At 44.4% G+C, this 21749-nt stretch overlaps 1 protein-coding gene across 1 annotated transcript in view; it reads right to left on the bottom strand.

The window, feature by feature from the left end:
- Positions 1-15499, bottom strand: part of LOC141476565 (5'-AMP-activated protein kinase catalytic subunit alpha-1-like) — a 43990-nt gene extending 28491 nt beyond the window's left edge. Inside the window, exon 1 of the mRNA XM_074165259.1 lies at positions 15297-15499. Coding sequence (XP_074021360.1) covers positions 15297-15426 — 130 coding nt within the window. The 5' untranslated portion in view covers positions 15427-15499. The remainder of the gene's footprint in view (positions 1-15296) is intronic.
- Between the last annotated feature and the right edge of the window lie 6250 nt (positions 15500-21749).

Genomic DNA, 21749 nt, shown 5'->3' with positions numbered 1-21749 from the left:
GCCTCACCAGGGCAGAGTAGAGGGGCAGGATAACCTCCCTCGACCTGCTGGTCACACTCTTCCTGATGCACCCCAGGATGCCATTGGCTGCCTTGGCCACAAGGGCACATCGCTGCCTCATGGTCATCCTGTTGTCCACCAGGACTCCCAGGTCTTTCTCCTCAGAGCTGCTCTCCAGCAGGTCAGCCCTCAACCTGTACTGGTGCATGGAGTTATTCTTCCCCAGGTGCAGCACCCTACACTTGCCCTTGTTGAATTTCATCAGGTTCCTCTCTGGCCAACTCTCCGGCCTGTCCAGGTCTCGCTGTATGGCGGCACAGCCTTCTGGTGTGTCAGCCACCCCTCCCGGTTTTGTATCGTCAGCAAACTTGCTGAGGGTACATTCCATCCCTTCATCCAGGTCATTGATGAATATTTTGAAGAGGACTGGACCCAGTACTGACCCCTGGGGAACACCACTTGTTACGGACCTCCAACTAGATTCTGGGCCACTAATCACAACCCTCCGAGCTCTGTCTTTCAGCCAGTTTTCAATCCACCTCACTGTCCATTCATCTAACCCATACTTCCTAAGCTTACCTATGAGGATGCTGTAGGAGACGACTTCAGCAAGGCTTTTGACAAAGGTAGACAACATCCACCGCCCTCCCCTCATCTCTCCATCCAGTCATGTCATCGTAGAAGGCTATCAGGTTAGTCAGACATGACTTCCCCTTGGTGGATCCGTGTTGACTACTTCTGATAGCTTTCTTTTCCTCCATATGCTTTGAGATGACGCCCAGAACGAGCCGTTCCATCATCTTTCCAGGGATGGAGGTGAGGCTGACCGGCCTCTAGTTTCCCGGGTCCTCCTTCTTGCCCTTTTTGAAGACTGGGATGACATTGGCTTTCCTCCAGTCTTCGGGCACCTTGCCTGTTCTCCAGGACCTTTCAAAGAGGATGGAGAGCAGCCCAGCAATGACTTCTGCCAGCTCCCTCAGCACTCACGGGTGCATCCCATCAGGACCCATGGACTTGCGGATATCCAGTTTACTTAACTGTTCCCTAACTTGATCTTCCTCCACCAAGGGGAAGTCTTCCTTCGTCCAGACTGTCTCTGTTTCCTCCAAAGTCTGCGGCTCCTGAGGGCTGGCCTGAGCAGTAAAGACTGAAGCAAAGAAAACAAAGAAGGCATTCAGCAATTCCGCCTTCTCTGCATCCTCTGTCACCGTGGCACCTGTTTCATTCAACAGCAGGCCCACATTTTCTCCAGTTTTCCTTTTGCCTCCAATATACTTGAAAAAACCCCTTCTTATTGACTTTGACATCCCTTGCCAATTTTCATTCCAAGGAGGCCTTGGCTTTCCTCGTTTCGTCCCTGCATACTCTTAGCGGCATTCTTGTAATCTTCCCAAGTGGTCAGTCCCTTCTTCCATACTGTAAACTTCCTTCTTCCACTTGAGCTTTTTCAGAAGCTCCCTGCTCAACCACGCAGTTCTTCTGCTTCCTTTGCCTGATTTTTTGCTCTTAGGGATTAGACTCAAGGCCGACCCCTAGGGTTTTGGATTAGAGCATATAGCGGATCAGAGGCTCACTATACTACCACTGAAAGAGAGATACTAGCAGCTTATGAGGGAGTTCAAGCTGCTTTGGAGGTAATTGGTACTGAAGCACAGCTTCTCCTGGCACCTCGGTTGCCAGTGTTGAACCGGATGTTCAAAGGGAAAACTCCTTCCACACATCACGCAACTGATGTGATGTGGAGTAAGTGGGTAGCACTAATTACTCAGCAAGCCCGAATAGGGAACCCCAATCGTCCAGGAATTCTGGAGGTGATAATGGATTGGATGCAAGGCACAGAGTTTGGAGGGTCCCCAGAGGAGAGGGTGGTGCGGGCTGAGGAGGCCCCACCATATAATCAGTTACTGGAAAACGAGAGGCGATATGCGCTGTTCACTGATGGATCTTGTCATATTGTAGGAAACAAGCAAAGGTGGAAAGCTGCTGTGTGGAGTCCTACTCGACGAGTCGCAGAAACGACTGAGGGAGCAGGTGAGTCGAGTCAGTTTGCAGAAGTGAAAGCCATCCAGTTGGCTTTAGATATTGCTGAGAGAGAAAAGTGGCTGGTGCTTTATCTTTATACTGATTCATGGATGGCGGCACATGCTGTATGGGGGTGGTTAAAGCAATGGAAGAAGAGCAGCTGGCAGCGCAGAGGTAAACCCATCTGGGCTGCTGACTTGTGGCAAGATATTGCTGTCCGATTAGAAAAGCTCTCTATGAAGGTACGACATGTAGATAGATGCCCATATACCTAAGAGTCGGGCCACAAAACAACCAGCAGGTGGATCAGGCTGCTAAGATTAAAGTGTCCCAAGTAGACTCAGACTGGCAACATAAGGGTGAATTGTTTTTAGCTTGGTGGGCCCATGACACTTCAGGTCATCAAGGAAGAGATGCAACATATAGATGGGCTCATGATCGAGGGGTAGATATGACTATGGACACTATTGCATAGGTCATCCATGACTGTGAAACGTGCTGAAATTAAGCAAGCCAAACTGTGGAAGAATGGCTGAGTGAAAAAGGGCACGACTTGATTACAATGAGCAACCCAGTCTTTGATAGGGATGAAAGCCCGGAGGAGGCTGTGAACTCTCCTTGAGAAACAGAAGTATGAAGAAGTAGCTACATGATAAGTAAGAGATAAGCGGTACTGCCTCCGGGAGATAGAGAAACATCTGCTGCGCGTGGACAAGAGGTCTGCACTAATTGTGTGAGCGCTCTAGGCACGTGAACAGAGACTGTAAGCCAATCGTATAATTGTTGCTAGCGCGTGCTCTGCTTGTCTGTCTTTATATACTCTGTGTGAACTTGAATAAAGGGAGAACGACCATACTCATATTGAGACTCATCGTTACTCCGGGTCCATCTCCCACTCCGACATCTGGTAGCAGAGGATGCCCAGAGATCCATAGCTCAGCGGGACTGAGTTCTCCGAGTCTGCGGTAAGCAGCTAGAGGAGGGGAGTGGGAAACCACGGCTGGGAGAAGTGCTGCTCGGGCGCAAAGGCGGGAGCAGACAACGGTGCGAGGTGGCCTCTCGCCTCCCAGGCGCAGTGATGCAAGTAGAAGCTGCGGCCACGCTACTCGCTGGAATCCTCTCTAAGAGAGAGAATGAAGTACCGGCGAAACTGTTGATAAAGTTAATTAAATTAGGACAGCGATGGGGTCATTTTTCTGACACACCTATGCTGTTTTCTGTTTCGGAATGGCAAGATTTTAGAGGGACGATGTGGCAAAAAACAATCGAGGGGGATGAAAAAGAGGAGAAAGAGTTAAAAGCCGTCTGTGGGTTGTGGCATACTGTGCTAGAGACTTTAGAAGCGATGAAAGCGGAGCGGGAAGTAGCCTGTGCAGCTGCTCAAATGTTAGGTCCAGGAGCGGCCGCCTTAAAACCTCAAAGTAAGCCTGGACCTATTGCGCGCTTCTTTGGGCTGCCCGCGGTAAAGGGAATGACCGGGACTGTGTGTAAAACTGTTGCTGAAATTCGAGCTAATGAGGACTCTGACCCTCCTGAGAAAAGTAAAGACTTGCCGCTGAACCCCTTGCAAAACTCGGGAAAAGCGGAAGTGACTGATGCGAAACCAGAACAGAAAAGTAATGCAAATGCGGAAGCGCCTCCTCAGAAAACTCCGATAGGGGAGGGGCCTGAAACGTCTACTGATCTCATCGATTTGGGAGGAGCAGCATGTCGGCCTCCGCCCACAGCACTGCCTCCAGCAACTCCGCCTCTCTTGTATCCACCGCTACCCCCCTCCAGTGATTCGTCTGGTCCGCCAACTCCACCCCCGGACAAGAGTCGTAAACTGTCCACAGACAAACTGCTACAGACAGTTTTAAGGCGCCTCGACGAGTTAGATTTATGTGTGGCGAGGAAGGATGATAACATGCCTCCATGGCTAGTGAATCCCTCAACACCTCCGAGAACTGCACGCTGGAATGGCATTATTAGAGACGCTATACTAGAAGGACAGTGGGGAGCAGCCGCTAGTCTGGGCGGAACTCCACCTCTCGCGTGTCCCGTTGTACATGTAAACAATACTGGCAAATGGGAACCACATGATTGGAAAATTTTACAACAAGCTCGCACCACCATCTCAACTTATGGAGTAAAATCTGAGGCTACCCGACAAATTGTCAGCTGGATTTTTTCTGCTGATCTGATGTGTCCATATGATTGTTGTAACCTAATGAGACTGTTGCTTACTCCAACACAATATTTGTTGTGGGAGTCCTCCTGGCAACAACGAGCCATGAATGAAGCAGCTCGAAGACAAGGGGAGGGAGACCCCCTCCATGGAGTCACAGCAGAGATGTTCACAGGGCACGGAAAATTTAGTGACTTGCAAGTACAATTGACGTTTCCAGCAAACCTATTACAGCGATCGGCGCAACTTGCCCTAGAGGCGTTTCTCGGCCTCCCAGGATCTACTATTCCGTCATTTGGTACCATGATGCAAGGAACTACAGAAAAATATAGTAACTTTGTTGACCGACTGTGGGAAGCAATCATGAATCACCCTGATTTAGATGACAGCGGCAAACAACAGATGTTCAAAGTACTGGCTTTTGACAATGCCAATAAGACCACCAAGCAAATTCTAGCCAGTCTACCAAAAGGAGCAGGCGTTGAAGAAATGTTATTGAGAGTAGAAAGGGCTGAAGCTCAAAAACAAAGCACCACGGTCTATCATAGACTCCAAGATTTGACCACAAAAAACCGAGCTTGCGACTCAATTGCGCACACTGACTGACGTCCAAACCCTGCTTGGAGACATTCAATGGGTGCGGAACTGTGTTGGCATTTCCAATACCGACATTGCACCCTTAACAGAATTATTGAGAAGCAATCATCCAGCCAACGGCGTTACTCTGACAGCGACGCAGCAAGCAGCACTACAACAAATTGCACAAAAACTGCAATCGACGTGGTCATCTCGACGCATTTTAATGTTGCCAGTGTCTCTGATAATATGTAATGGGAAAGATTCACCATATGCAGTCATTTGTCAATGGCAAAACAAAAAGGGGGAACTTGCTACTCCCTTCTCCTTCTTTGGTGATGCCACTGACAAATGCGAAGGGAAGGTAACAAAAGAGAATGTGTTCAATGTCTTAGAATGGGTATTCTTAAGTGTACAACCAAAAACGAGCATTCAAACGTGAACTGAAGCAGTAGGTGAATTGATACGAAAAGGAAGATCACGAATCATAGAAATCAGTGGTAAAGAACCAGAGGATATTAGCATACCTGTTAACGCTGAAGATTTAGAATGGTGGCTGCGTAATGACGCTGCTATGCAAGAAGTCTTGTTAGGCTACAGTGGGAGAGTGCATTCACAACAGCCACAAGGGAAACTGTGGCAAGTTCTAAAAAGAAATCAGTGGCTAGAAAGACCCAAGGTACAGAAAGACCCATTGTCAGATGGTATCACTGTGTATACAGATGCAGGCAAACGCTTGCAGCGTGCAGCCTGTGTTTGGCAGGAAAAGGGTCAATGGTGTCAGCATATCATAGAGGGACAACCTCGAGATTCCCTTCAAACATTGGAACTAACTGCAGTAGTATGGGCCTTGAACAATTGGCTAAGCACTCCCTTGAATGTAGTAACAGACTCATTATATGTGGCTGGAATAGTGCCACGCCTGGAAGACGCTCTACTTAGAGAGACAGCTAATCCTAGGCTGGGGAGTTTATTTATTCGGTTGCGATCTGTACTTGGCCAAAGAACAGCTGCCTGTTGTGTTATCCATATTCGTAGTCATCAGCTAGACCTTGGATTAGGCCAGGGCAATCAACTTGCTGACAGCCTGGTTAGTCCAGTGTGTCATGTGCCTCCTATGGATAAATTTCAACAAGCTAGGCAGAGTCATGAGAATTTTCACCAAAATGCAAAAGGGCTAAAAAGACAATTTAATTTAACAGAAAATGAGGCTCGAGGCATTATCCAAGCCTGCCCAAAATGTGGGAGCCATGGCCCAGGAATAGGGTTAGGAGTGAACCCAAAAGGACTAAAGGCGTTAGAGTTGTGGCAGATGGATGTCACACATATCCCAGAGTTTGGTCGCTTGAAGTATGTACATGTGACCATTGATACATTTTCAAAAATGATCTGGGCAACCGCATTGCCCAGAGAAAAGGCACATCATGTCTGTAAACGCTTGCTTGCTTTGCTGTATTAGGAGTGCCTGAATGCATTAAAACTGATAATGGGCCTGCTTATGTTAGTCAAAAGGTTAGAAAGTTCTTGCTAAGATGGGGGGTCGATCACACGACAGGGATCCCACATTCGCCTACAGGACAAGGATTAGTGGAACGCACTCATCAAGTATTGAAGGACTATCTAGGTAAACAAAAGGGAGTAGAGACAGATGCTCAGCAAAGGCTACATCGTGTGCTTTTTATGTTGAACTTTCTCTGTCTCATGGGTGATCGAGAGGAACCGCCAGTGATGATTCACCATCAAAACCTTAAGTTCAATAGTACAACAATACTCCCGCAACTCAAAGTGATGTATAAAGATCCAGTCTCTGGAATTTGGTTGGGGCCTGTTCCTGTTATATTTAATGGTCGAGGTTATATGTGTGTCTCCACAGATTGCGGTCCAGTGTGGGTGCCTAGTCGAGCTGTAAAACCTGCTTTGACTCGACATGATCCGCCTGACAACCAAGATGTTCAAGATCCTGACCCTGGGGATATTGATTCCGGCGGTAATGACCCTCCACAAGATTGAACCTAGGGAAAACATGTGGGTCACCTGGGCGAATAAGACAGGACAACAAGCCTTTTGTCTATCGCTTGCCTCTGCTACAGAGCCTTTTCGGACATGTTTGATAGGAGTACCTGGTTTTAAGGTAGAAGACTTTAGCAAGTATAGTAAGCAGAACTGCACTAATTCTCAGTGTTAGTAATTGTAGTGCCATGCTCCTTAATAGCTTGAAAGTTAGGCTGCCTTGGGACCCTCAAGAATTAGAACTGTTAGGATCAATGAGAATTGGAAATGTCTCCCAGAACTGGACTCAAACCTGCATATTTTTTGGAGGACCTGCCTTTACTGGCGTAAATTATTATCGATCATTTAATTGGACGGGGTGGACAAACGTCACTCCGAAAGCAAACTACTATGACTATAGATATAAAGGCGCATTTTGTGGCACAAATGACACATCAAAACAAGGATTGGGAGCCCTTGGGGTTGGAACAAAAGGGGAACAGCAAATTTGGAACAATGGCACCCCAAAAGCCTTGCCGCCAGACGTGTTTTTGATATGTGGTGACAGGGCATGGCAGGGAATTCTGAAAAATGTGATAGGTGGTCCATGTTATCTTGGCAAATTAACGTTGTTGGCCCCAAATCAAAACTGGTGGAAAAATGTGACCAAGGGAGAAAATGCCGCACGTACAAAACGGGTGGTCACGTGTCTCCCACCAGATTGCAATGATGAAGTTACCTTACTCAATCCCACTGAGAGAGTGTTTTTATCCTTGTTTGTACCTGGGGCAGCAGCAGGCAGAGCTTTGAAGGAGATAGGACGGTTAGCTTGTTGGGCTGAAAAACAAGCTAAAGTCACCACTGAGGTAATAGAAACTCTGTTAGGAGATCAAAATAGCTTACGCCACGCAATTTTGCAGAATAGAGCCGCAATTGACTTTTTGCTATTAGCTCAAGGTCATGGTTGCGAGGATTTTGAAGGCACGTGCTGTATGAATTTGTCCGATCACAGCGAATCAATTCATAAACAGTTGCAGTGGTTAAAAGAGCATGCAAACAAAATTCATCAAAACCATGGTTTTTTAGATGGGTGGCTGACTAACTTGTTTGGGAATATGCCACAATGGTTAGTAGGCTTGCTTGTTGAAGGCTTGCGCATTATAATAACTCTTGTGATTATAGGTCTGTGCTTATGTTTAGTGCTTAGTTGTATTAAGAGAGCTATGTTAAAAGTAGTAAACCAAGCCTGGATTGCTCAAAAACAAGAAGGGGGAATTGTGGAGGAATGGCTGAGTGAAAAAGGGCACGACTTGATTACAATGAGCAACCCAGTCTTTGATAGGGATGAAAGCCCGGAGGAGGCTGTGAACTCTCCTTGAGAAACAGAAGTATGAAGAAGTAGCTACATGATAAGTAAGAGATAAGCGGTACTGCCTCCGGGAGATAGAGAAACATCTGCTGCGCGTGGACAAGAGGTCTGCACTAATTGTGTGAGCGCTCTAGGCACGTGAACAGAGACTGTAAGCCAATCGTATAATTGTTGCTAGCGCGTGCTCTGCTTGTCTGTCTTTATATACTCTGTGTGAACTTGAATAAAGTGAGAACGACCATACTCATATTGAGACTCATCGTTACTCCGGGTCTGTCTCCCACTCCGACACCAAACGATCAAAACCTTTGTGGTACGGAGAACAGTGGCTGAAGTATAAGTATGGGGAGGTTTGGCTAATTGACTACATCTCCCTTCCACAAACCCGCCAGGGAAAACGCTATGTGCTTACAATGGTGGAAGCAACCACCGGCTGGCTGGAAACATATGCTGTATCTCATGCCCGTAACACTATTTTAGGCCTCAAAAGACAAGTCTTGTGGCGACATGGTACTCCAGAGAGGATTGAGTCAGACAATGGTACTCATTTCCAAAATAGTCTTGTAGACACCTGGGCTAAAGAGCATGGTATCGAGTGGATATATCACATCCCCTATCACGCACCAGCCACTGGGAAAGTGGAACAATGCAATGGACTACTGAAGACTAACCTGAAAGCGATGAGTGCTGGAACATTTAAAAAGCAGGATGAACATTTAGCAAAAGCCACCTGGTTAGTCAACACCAGGGGAACTGTCAGCCGAGCTGGTCCTGCTCACTCAGAGCTTTTACCTACTGTAGAAGGGGATAAGGTCCCTGTGGTGCATGTAAAGAATATGTTGGGAAAAACAGTGTGGGTTACCCCGGCCTCAGGTAAAGGCAAACCCACTCGTGGGGTTGCTTTTGCTGAAGGACCAGGGCATACTTGGTGGGTGATACAGGAGAATGGAGAGGTTCAATGTGTACCTTTAGGAGATCTCATTTTGGGTGAGAATCCTTAATTTAAATGGTATGGTGTTAATCGTTACATAATACTAACAGTGTTCAATAAGTGTTTTTCAGGATAACGTAGTGGTAACGGAACCATAGTCAGCTTCATCGAATGGCGTCCAGCGACAGTGAACATGGTAACCGTGAGCACAACATGTTATATTGCTGCGCCCAACTCCACCCATCTGTCATCCTGTATTGAGGCCTGCTCCTGATCTGACAACTGAGTGGATGCCACGTTACTCGTTTCTACCCTAAGAGACTACTATGATAGATGGAACTCACATTTTTTGGACTAAAGAAATTCAATGGACCTTTTAGAGGAATAGTTCATAGCTTTAGAGGATTATGTGTGTGTGTATATATTAGAAGATAAATATAATAGTAACTAGAGTGTGACATATATATGGTATGAAATAAGGGGTGGAATGTCCTGGGTTGAGAGACACAGGACTACCTTTCCTTCTCATGCTGGGGAAAACTGCACTTTTAGAAGACTTTAGTGTCTGAATTCATGAAAATATTTACTTCATAGCCAGCTAGGCTATGTGGGATTCAAGGTCTCAGTGTTTTCGAGCCTTGCCAGGTGCAGGGACGAGGAGGAGCAAGGCCTGAGCATTTGACCCCAGCTGGCCAACAGGATTATTTCATACCATGAACGTCACATTCAATATAAATTAGAAAACTTTGCTGTGTAATTCTCTCTCCCTTGATGGCGGCAGTCCAGACAACTCCTTGCCCCAGTGCCGGACCCCTGAGGCCTTCCTTTCCTCCCGAAGCCGTTGTGCTTGCAGTGTCTGACATTTGCTGTCCACTGCTGGGCGTGCACAGCTTCCTACTGATATAATTGGCTGAGTATAATTCTTGTTTATCTTATATCAATATCAGGATTAATACTGGTTCTTTAGTATTAATAGAATAAGACTAAATTAACAATAAATCTATTTATATTTCATCCCTCATGTTTCTTTGTGTTCCTCGATTCCCCTTTCCAGGTGGGGAGGGGTCATCGGGTAATAGAGTCTTAATGAGCAATCAAGCCTTCAGAAGAATCACCGCAAAAGGAAGTTCCCTTTACAGACCTAACATTTCCCTATATTTCTTTATCCTTTGATAATGCAAATTCCCTTCAAGCTTCACTATGGCTATGCATAAGATCAAGATTTCCAAGACAGTCTCAAAGCAGTAATGACTTGTTTTAACTGTTCAAGTGCAGGAGCAAGTGTCTCTAAACTTAGTTCACCAGGTCTTGAACTGGGAAAGAAAACAGATCACGAGGCCATTCAGAGTAAATACAATATTCTTATGAAATGCAGGTACCAGTCATGAATGCTGTAGAAAAAAAGCTGAACAAGCATATGCTGTGTTTAAAGAAGCATTACTGTCATATGCCAAAAAGTCAACCTGAGGCTCAGAGGAAGGTAGTCATTAAAAATACAAGCTAAAGAAATGTTTTCACTAATATTAAAGAAGTTAACGCTGTGCAAAGACATATTGCTGCACAACAAGATTAGATAACAAACTGATCTTCACTATCCATTCACAGGTCTCTCATCACTGCCTTAAATCAAGGAGGCCTATTTACATCAGTTTTCCAGGCTATACAGACCAGTTCTACAGACTGGAAGAAATATTCAATATTTACAATCTTAATTAGTCCTCTCATTTTCCCCAGTACAAATCACTGGAAGCCTGACTAGTGTTCCCTTTATGAAAGCTATTTCTAGATATTTTTTTGAAATAAAGTTAAAGTTTGCATTTGGTTTCAGCAGAAAACATCAGCTTTTCAAAAAAAAAAAAACCACAAACCAAAAACAACAACACAGAACCGATTTAGAATCATATAATAGTTAGAGTTGAAAGGAACCTTTAAAGGTCATCTAGTCCAACCCCCTAAAATGAGCAGGGACATCTTCAACTACATCAGGTTGCTCAGATCCCCATCCAACCTGACCTTGAATGTTTCCAGGGATGAGGCATCTACCGCTTCTCTGGGCAACCTCTTCCGGTGTTTCACCACCCTCACTGTAAAAGATTTCTTCCTTATACCTAATCTTAATCTACCCTCTTTTAGTTTAAAACCATTACCCCTTGTCCTATTGCTACAGGCACTACTAAAAACTCTTTCTTATAAGCCCCCTTTAAGTATTGAAAGGCCGCAATAAGGTCTCCCCGGAGCCTACTCTTCTCCAGGCTGAACAACCCCAACTCTCTCAGCCTTTCTTCATAGGACAGTTATTGCATCCCTCTGATCGTTTTTGTGACCCTCCTCTGGACCTGCTCCAACAGGAGCATGTCTTTCCTGTGCTGACAGCTCCAGAGCTGGATGCAGTACTCCAGGTGGGGCCTCACCAAAGCAGAGGGGCAGAATCACCTCCTTCAACCTGCTGCTGGCCATGGATGGTTTGGGTTTGTTTGGTTTTTTTTATGCAGCCCAAGATACAGTTGGCCTTCTGGGCTGCAAGCGCACACTGCTGGCTCATGTCCAGCTTTTCATCCATCAGTGCCCCCAAGACCTTTTCAGCAGGGCTGCTCTCAGTCTCTTCATCCTCCAGCCTGTATTGATACCAGGGGTTGCCCTCAACCCATGTGCAGGACCCTGCACTTAGCCTCTTGAAGTGAATTTAGTTTCAGTACTTTCTCTTACACTGCAGCTTCTGCGATATTTTAGCTTTGCCTGGATATTGGCTCAAAACAGCTGTCTTCTCCAGGACTGCCAATCTGAGGCACAGTCAAATGAATTAAGTCAGTCAGTAGTTAATTCAGGCTACTACAGCCACATGAACAGTTAAACTGGAAAAACACCACATCAGTAACAGTTATCTGGGAAGGTAAAAGGGTAATTAGGAGGATGAATTCATCTGACAGCTACCTTGACAACAGGAGACCTTTAGGAATTAAGTAAAGCACTGGTTTTCCAACTCATTTTTTGGGGCTGCCACCACTGTTAAAATTCATGACCCACTTTCAAGCAGCTATATGCCTGACTCCCTACATCACATGAGCTCTCAAGGAAAACCCTGACTGAATAAAATAAAAAAAGCTACAGTTTTTCCTTTTATTGTCAATTGATGAAATCATATCAGTCGCTAGAGAAGGAAAATGCTAAAGATTACAGGAAAACACACACAGATCTGGCATTAAAAGAGTAAAACGTGCTCAGGAAGAAGACTAGTGTATCACAGATAAAACATGCCCTTTATGAAGTACAGCTAGAGCAAGACAAAACCAACGTAGTACATCATCTAGGGACAAGATAAGAAAAAATTTCTTTATGGAAACATAGTATTATTCCATGAACATTAACACTTGCTTCCAGTTCCTAAATAAATTCCCAGACCACTTAAGGCAGGCAATTCAGTATGCAGAACGAAGCTGTGTTTTACCACAAGGTGATTTCTCCCACCACTCTTAAAGTTACGTTCATACATGCATGTGTGTAGTCTTCACATGATCAATAGCTACAACCCAACTTCAACCAAATAAGGTTGACAGAGGGATATTATGGAAATAGAGCAATAATAAAACTGACAGCTCTTTTCTCAATTAAGTGTTTCAATAGGGAGGATTATTAGCCCTTCAAGCTAATTGTATTTGATGAAATATTAATAGGAGTGACATTCAATAACCTGTTAAAATTCTAACAGTAGCTCCACCAATTTACCATCTTTCAAGGATTCAGACATATTTTCGCCAATACAGATAAGAACAGGAACAGCAGTGCAAACAACACACTAAAATATAAGAGGAAACATTGGAACATTTATGGGTATGCCAACCTTAACTTTGTGCAGTGCACTGAAAAAAAAAAACTTTGACTCCTCCCCTCAACCATGTAGTCCCTCCATGAGAAAAGAGAATCTGATGCCTGTCTTCTCCCTTACCTCATTTCCTCTCTATTTAAGGAGGCATCAAGTTATCAAGGAAAGGAATGGTACTTCAGCTGCTAGTTGGGGGTCACTGCTTGTGGGAAAATAATGGAAGATTAGTGAGGAGGATTGTAAATGGGCTCAAGTGACTTGCAGCTGGAGCATCAAAAACACATAAATCATACTAATGGCTGTTTAGCCTTGTGTGCTTGACAAGCAGAACAGCTGTGTTTAGATAGCATAGGCCTGTGATAGACTCTCCATATTGAACATGCTTGAGATTCCTGCCCTGATGTGGGAAAGATCAAAGCACAGTGGCAAACTATACCTGCTTGAATCCCTGATATACAGGCAAAAGCATAGACCGAGCTCAACAGTGCCTGCATCCCCACTTGTGTGCCTCTGCCTGGGTGCTGCTTCGGGGATTCCCCAGTCGGAGAGGTAACAAGAATAAATTTACTCTTTGTATTTTGCTCGTGGTTTTGTGGTTGTTCCTGCCTGTGCCAGCTCACACACTGCTCCCCAGTGGCTGGGGGGTGGTAGCATCACTTTATAAGCCAGCCTTGAAAAAAAAAAAAAAAAAAAAAAAAAGGAGATTCAATGGGCTTTACTCTCAAATTATTCTTCCACTGGTTTCCTAGATATTCTTATAGTCAAATTTATTCCTATTTTCTATAGCCTGCCAGAAGTTCCTTATTAACAAGCAAGTTCCAGGTAGGATTTCGTTCTAGTATTATACAGAGTACCATCCATAACATCACTTCCAATTTCTAGAGAGGGAAATCTATGCACCCACTTTCTTAAATCACAAAAAGAGATGCCCATAATCTGATGCTACTTCTGGGAGGAAGAATTTAAACTAAAAGGAAGTAAATTTGAAGTGAAACATGGTAAGACTGCTGAAACATCAGTAATTTCTTCAGAACATGCCAATAGTTGAAAGAGCTTGTGCAGAGAACACGCAATAGGAGCATCTACGCTGAAAAAAGATAGCATGTTAAAAGCCAGCTAGCACATTAGATACAACAGAATAACCTGTGGGTTTTTTTTACTGGTTACATGGGTACATAAGCAATCCATTAGGTTAACCATAAAAAAACCAAACTTATTTTAAGAACACAACCTGAGTCTAGTCTAACTTGTGAAACTGTTTTCAATTCGCATACCCCAATATTTCAACAATTCTCACAAACAACACAGCAGGAACAGTTTAAGATAATGCTATTCATCACAGGTGAAAAAACTCTGCATCAAGAAAAACCTTAATTTCTATTTTATTTCTACTAGGCTTCAAGTTTACTGCATAGCATCTGCACCCCTACTGGGAAAAGTTGTTTAAGTCTGAGCTGAAAAAAAACTTTGATAACCGCTGGTCAACTGTTTTCAGCACAAAGTCTTTCCATGTCTGTGTGTCAACTGTGTTGCCACTTAATCCAATAATCTCAGGCCCATCTTTTTATGTTTATTTCTCCCCTTGTAGAGGGAGAAAGCTTGCCTTCCTTATAAGGGCATCAAGTATTAGTATTTGTGCAGCAAAACATACAGACAGCTCGAGAATTAAGACTACCTACTTTCATCACATATCCGGTGATGCTTTAAATAAATATAGCATAGTTAGCTTCCAGTAATTATTTTCCTAAATAAATAAGAGAAAGCTTTTGCTCCTCCAGCAATTACTTTCCGCTGCAGAACTGCAAGCCTGAGAAGTCAACTAATACAGCTCCTCTTTCCTGAAAGACGTTCACAGAATACCAGGCGCTATTTCCACTCGGTCGGTGGCATTCAGACCATAGAGGTCCCCACCCTGCAGCCACCACAGCTGGGGCCGAAGCTCCAGATAACAGCCCATGAAATGCCTTCTCACGGCTGCTGCGACAACACATCAGCCCTGCAGTCGTTCTCCCCGGCCCCTCTCCCACTGCCCCCGTCGGCTCGCGGTGCTAGCGCCGCCGCAGCCCAGTGACTCACTCGGTCTAGCGGGTGCGGCCGGGCAGCGCCCAGCAGCCCAGGTTTCCCAGCGCCGCCTCCGGTGAAGCTCAGACCCTCCAACACACTGAGCAGGAGACGGAGCGGGGCCAAACCCGGGCTAGGGGAGCGGCCTGTCCCTCACACGCTCTCCAGCTTCAACAGCCGCCTGGCCCCAGCTCCAGGGGACCGGCCGCCCTAAAACGACTACAGGAGGCCACGTCCCTCAACCGACAACAGAGACTACGCTGCTCAGCCCGACACACCCTCCCGGCGCGCTAGCCCCCGCAGCCCAACCAAACTGTGCCGCTCCGCGGTACAGGCGACGACCCCACTCACCACCGCTCACCCTTGACTTTGCCGAAGGTGCCAACACCAAGCGTATCGCCCAAGATATAATGCCCGATCTTCACCCGCCCGTGCTCGTGCTTCTGTTTATCCGCCGCCGCCATCTTGAGCCAAGGGCCAACTCTGCGCATAGCACGCGTCGCGCAAGAGCGCTGGCGGGGGAGGAGCAACCACGCAACACCCACCCACACCGAAACTCGGAAGTGAACCCCGCACTTATCATTTTTCTGCCCTTTTTCTAGTAATGGTTTTAAATCTGATTCAGAGAACATTCAGTATTACTTATATTAGTCATGAATTTAACAGAAAGTTGGAAAACAGAAATTCTGGTCCCTGGAAAACCTTTATATTTTAAAACATCCCTCTAGCCTAATGGGATAAAAAATTAAAACCCATCTGTTCATTACTGTTATAGAAGAGTCCAAGAAGACCCTCCTGCCAAGTTGCGAGGTTCAGGCTGGATCCCCTTGCTTTCTAAACTCCTTCTCAGAGAGGAGTCTAGGCGTGGCTGGATCCAGTCTTAGCCTCCAAGAGTTTGGACCCTAGGTTCTGCCACAGAGTCGGTTTATTTCAGCTCAAGCTGGGTATCTCCAAAGAGAGATTCCCTTGGTTATTTTCCTGTGCCTTTTAAGGCCTCACAATCTACTACATGAGGTGTTCATGCACCTGCCCACGTGACATGCATGGACTTTTTCTCCAATCAATTTGTTCAATAGCCACTTTTCCTCTACAATGACTCTCAAATTTTATCTACTCATGCAGTTTCATCATCCTTCTGTCTTATCCACACTTGGGTCTCGTCTGTCTTCTGTTGACTTCAGATGGAATGGTTTCTCTCTTTCTTTGAAGGTCTTTCCCTTGAATTATAGGCTTGGTCCAGGTTATCTTGTTGTGCAAGACTCCCAGTACTACTCCTTTTTGACTAAGCAAAGGTTCAACTAAAGTTCAGTTATGGTTTGCAGCCTAAGGCTTCTGCACTCCAGTCACTCCTGCCAAGCAAAATCACTCCTGCCAAGCAAAGCAACTCAAGTTTCAATTCAACCTAATTTTAAGCAATCACACAATTAATTCTAATATTCTATAAGTAAACTATTTTGATCCCCAACAATTCAGCTAGTGCCAAAACATAGGCTGGTAAGCACTGTAGGGACTACTAATAATATCAACCCTGTTAAAATTTGCATGACATGAAATAAAATAATATTGTAAATGGTAAAATAGTAAAAACAAGGAAAACAAAACTAATACTTAATTTTTATTTGAGCAATTTAGAATTTTCATTTCAAACCTTTTCATGAAGATGTCCTGGTTTGAAGTAAAACCAAACCAATTTTCTGTTCTGTAATTTTACATCTTAGCTAGGCCTCTTCCAACTCTCTGAAATTAACGGTATATTGTGGAGAAAACTGCTCGTTCTCAGAATGATAAGACCAATGTTTGTGCTCCATGCCAAGGAATGGTATGCAGAGAGGCCCTTGCTTATACTTATTGCTATAACAACCAAGGTCAGCCAATTTTCGTTATTTGCCCCCTTAGAGGGTCGGAAATGGAAAAACGTAGAGGGGTCACATCAGTGGGGAGGAGTGGACAGGACAGGTGACCCAAACCTGACCAACTGGGGTATTCCATCCCATCTGCCCCATGCTCAGTATAAAGGGTGAGGGATCAAAGGGTCAAGGCTCTTCCTGCGATGGCCGACGTCCGGAGAGGACTCTGTTCATCTGCCTTTGATCCCAATCTGTGTGTTCCTGACTCCAGAGCTGGAATCCAGTTTCCATCCATCACTGAGTCCAGTCTGGGACTTCCCCAGTGCCTGCCGGGGACGTGACTGTCATCCTGAGAGCTTGATACGGTTTTGTATATATTGTATCTATTTCATTATTTTCTTCTTTATTTTTATTTTAATATTAATTCTTCATTAAAGTAGTTTAGTTCATTCTAAACTTCTAATTCTCCTTATCTTTTCCTCTCTCCTCTTTTGGGGGGGGGGGGAAGGGCCATCTGTCAGTCTGGTTTTGGTAAATTCGGCCGAAACCACGACAGAAGATCATTTTTGATCAGAAAATGTGAGAAGCTTTCAGCCTGAACTAATTGACCAGTATAAAGCTTCAATATAAAGATAATAAATTAATATTAAAAGATTGTATCTAGTGCAGGAAAAGCAGGTACTAGTGTTCCTCAGTAAGCCTGCATTAATCTGTAAAGGTGCCAGATTTTTCACTTCCTTACTTCTGAATTCAGATATGTTAATTATGCCCTTCCTGGACATCATCTAAAGAGAAGTATTCCCACAGAAATTCTAATTTGTATCACAACTGATGCTCAGCATCAGTAGGCTTGAGAATCATGTCGTCATGCAATTTTTTTGTTCTTATAATTGGAGAAGAAGAATAGAGAGTGTAGAAATCTGGAAATTTATCTTTATCCAGATTTGAGCTCTGTAGCAGAACTTCCTGTCTTCTGCTGCTGGACCCATTGGTTCCTAACAGAGCCTTGGCATGTGTAAAGAAAGAGCGGGGGGGGACGGGACACAACATGCGAGCATTAGGCTTTGTACCATCTCTATCTATGTGATTTCCTACAGTTCTGCTTAAATGTAAATGGCATCCCCTATTTTTAAGGAAAAACAGAAAAAGTTCAGAGCTATTAGCTTCCACAAACATGGCTTTTAAATTACTTAAATTTAAATTCTAAAATAAAATGAGGCCTTAGCTTTAAAAATGCTAACATTAAAAGGTATTTGACATGGACTAACATAAACTCACCAACTTTTTACTTCGTGGCATATTTTTTCCACCAGCACTCTGCCTCCCATATCCCACAGCAGAAAAATACTAAGCATCAGGGCTAGACATTGTTTTATTGAAAATGTTTTCTGTAGAAGGCCGGTTAGTAGATACACATCTGAGAAACCTCCAGTGGTGCCCTTGAAGAAAACACACAAGATAGAACCAAGAACAGTTGATAGAAGCCACAGAAATACAAAACCAATCATGGAAATAAAAACAAAAGTTCAGCTCCAAGAGTTTAATGCTTCTCAGTAAGATATGTTTGAACCAAGTGATAGCTGAGACCATCTGCAGCTACTTGAGCCAGTAAAAAGCCTGAAATAGTCTAGCAGTATTTCCAGGATATATGGGGAATATATAGTAAAAATACACCTATTTGATAAAATAGCTGAAAACAGTTCCTGCAAGTGTACCTGAGCGGATAACAGGTTTACAGTGATAAATTAAATTTAAAATGCTAAAAGAGAGGTCAGACGTTTATAGGCCCTAGTCCATAAAAAAACATAACAAGGCATGCAAGGCTGCATGGGCTTTTTCCCATGTTAGCACTTAGTGTTAGTGAAAACAAAATACAAGCTGAGACCAATAACATTTTTTTCTTCAGTTACTGATCTGCTGTGAAAGTACATTATTGCAGTGGGAATCGGGGTTTGAGTTTTGCTTTTATTTTTTCCTTTTCTTTTTCTCCCTTCATCTTCCTGTAAAATGCGAGATACAGCCCCACCAACTGGTCAGTGATTGCTCTTGCTTTCCTCCAGGCTATTGTAGACTGGGTCAAATCCAGTACAGAAGAAAGGTAAAGTTGAAGTATCTCTATAAGAGTACTTAGCAAGGGGCACTGGCTCCAAGTTAGAGGCTGTGTCTAATGTCTCAATCTAAAGCACTTATCTAAAGCATCTAAATGCTTACATTCTGTGTAGGATCCTATCTATAGCTTTGTGGAAAGGCTAATCTGTAACATTGTAGGAAAAGCAGTGTATTTTTAAAAATACACACTTAGGATCTACAGTACACTGATTTGATTTAGCTGCTTTGGCAAATTGAAAAATAAATTATATATTGGTCCATGCATGTTAGCTAGCTATTTGTTCACCATTTTCTCCTTGGAGCATCTCTCAGTAGGCAACATGCTTTCTGTTTTAACAAATCTGTTCCCTTTTGTGGCCTCTTTTGTTTCATCAAGATTCTCCTCTTCATACTTTCTAGAAGGTGCTTATGGATTTTCACAAGTTTTGATTCATTGTTCTATTGCAAAGTGTATGAACTTTCATGTGTTAATTTGTTCTTGTTGTGTTCCTTTTATGGCCTTTCCCCATAAGTGGAAGAGGAAGAGTGTTATAGTCAGGGTAGTAACCAGTGATTTCAGTCCTGTTCTTGAAGATGTGGCATCCCAAAAATCTTAGTCTCAGTTCCTCTTTTGTAACTCCTATCTGGTAATCTTTTGCTGCTTCAGTGCAGTATTGCAACAACTGCAACAGCGATTGCTTGAAACAGTTGCAGTGGTATTTACTGATACAGTAGGCAACATACTGTACCTTGTGCCATGACTACAGTACACCAGTCCCTTTATACACAACAGTTTAACAATAGCAATCAAATAGGCAAAGATCCATACTAAGTTCAGCTAATTATTATTTTGCATATAGACGATTAGAGGATCATTAGGTAAGTTTACCATAAGAAAACAAACAGGATAAAATGCATGTCCTGGTTCTGGCAGGGAAAGGTTTAATTTTCCCAAGGATCTGGCAGGGACACAGGTATTCCATACCATGTGACACCATGCCCAGTCTATAGCCGGGAGCTGGCCGGGGGAGGGGGCAGGAAGTCTATAGCCACTTGGGAGCCGGCTGGGGAGTCCCCAGTCGATTGGTTGGTCGGTCGGTGAGCTGTGGTACTGTAATTGTGTTTGTACATTCTTCTATCAGTGCTATTGTTGATTGAAGTGGCTCAGGTGGATCTGGACTGGCAACATAAGGGTGAATTATTCATAGCTAGATAGGCCCATGACACCTCAGGCCATCAAGGAAGAGATGCAACATATAGGTGGGCTCGTAACCAAGGGGTGGACTTGACCATGGACACTATTGCACAGGTTATCCATGAGTGTGAGAAGTGCTGCAATAAAGAAAGCCAAGTGGTTAAAGCCTCTGTGGTATGGAGGACAATGGCTGAAATATAAATATGGGGAGGCCTGGCAGATCGATTATATCACACTCCCACAAACCGGTCAAGGAAAGCGCCATGTGCTTACAATGGTGGAAGCAACCACCAGATGGCTGGAAACATACCCCGTGTCCCATGCCACTGCTGGGAACACTATCCTGGGCCTTGAAAAGCAAGTCTTATGTCGACATGGCACCCCAGAGAGAATTGAGTCGGACAACGGGACTCATTTCTGAAACAACCTCATAGACGTCTGGGCTGAAGAGCATGGCATTGATAGGGTATATCACATCACCTATCACGCACCAGCCTCTGGGAAGACAGAATGGTACAATGGACTGTTAAAAACTGCACTGAGAGCAATGGGTGGTGGGACTTTAAAACATTGGGATACACATTTAGCAAAAGCTACCTGGCTAGTTAACACCAGGGGATCTACCAATCGAGCTGGTCCTGCCCAATCAAAACTTCCATGTACTGTAGAAGGGGATAAAGTCCCCGTAGTGCACATGAAGAATATGTTAGGGAAGACAGTCTGGGTTAGTCCTGCCTCAGGCAAAGGCAAACCCATCCGTGGGATTGCTTTTGCTCAAGGACCTGGGTGCACTTGGTGGGTGATGCGGAAGGATGGGGAAGTCCCATGTGTACCTCATGAGGATCTGATTTTGTGCAAGAAAAGCCAATGAATCAAATTGTATGATGTTAATTGCTAAATAACCCTGCCACTGTACATCCTCATTTATACAATTTCTATTGGTTGTACCACAGTAAGAATCACCCAAACTAATGACAGATGGACTCTGATGAAAAACCGAGTAAAGTGCAGTGGTGAAAGGATCAGAACTGTCCCCATCAGCTGGTGTCCAGCAACTTCATGGAGATCGACATCTTCAACCCACGGACCGTGGGCATGAGCCGCACCAGATACACCAGCCGCAAGCTCTGAAATACAGCATGCAACAGTCCAGCACCACACACCATCTTGCCTGCCCTGAGAGACTGTTCTAACAGATGGTGCCCAAAGTCATGGATTAAATGAACTCAACAGACATTTTAGAGGGATGTCCCACAGACTAAGTGCATTATATCTGTATGAATATATATGTACATATATATCTATCAAAGACAGGGGAAAGTGGTAGCAATTAATTGGAAACTGTAAGATCTGGGCATGACCTAGATGGTATAGAATAAGGGGTGGATAATGTCCTGGTTCCTGCGGGGATAGGGTTAATTTTCCCAAGGATCTGGTAGGGACACAGGTATTCCATACCATGTGACTGCCATGCCCAGTCTATAGCCCGGAGCTGGCAGTGGGAGGGGGCAGGAAGTCGCTGCGGGGGAGCAGGCTGAGTCGTCCCAGGTCGGGTAGGTGAGCTGTGGTACTGTAATCGTGTTTGTACATTCTTCTATCAGTGTTATTGTTGTTGTTTTCTTGTTCCCTTTGCTGTTCTGTTAGACTGCCTTTGTCTCAACTTACGAGTTTTGCCTTTTTCTTC

This window comes from Numenius arquata, chromosome W (genome assembly GCF_964106895.1).
Source record: "Numenius arquata chromosome W, bNumArq3.hap1.1, whole genome shotgun sequence".
NCBI classification, from domain to species: domain Eukaryota; kingdom Metazoa; phylum Chordata; class Aves; order Charadriiformes; family Scolopacidae; genus Numenius; species Numenius arquata.
This window is presented reverse-complemented; position numbering and strand designations above follow the sequence as displayed.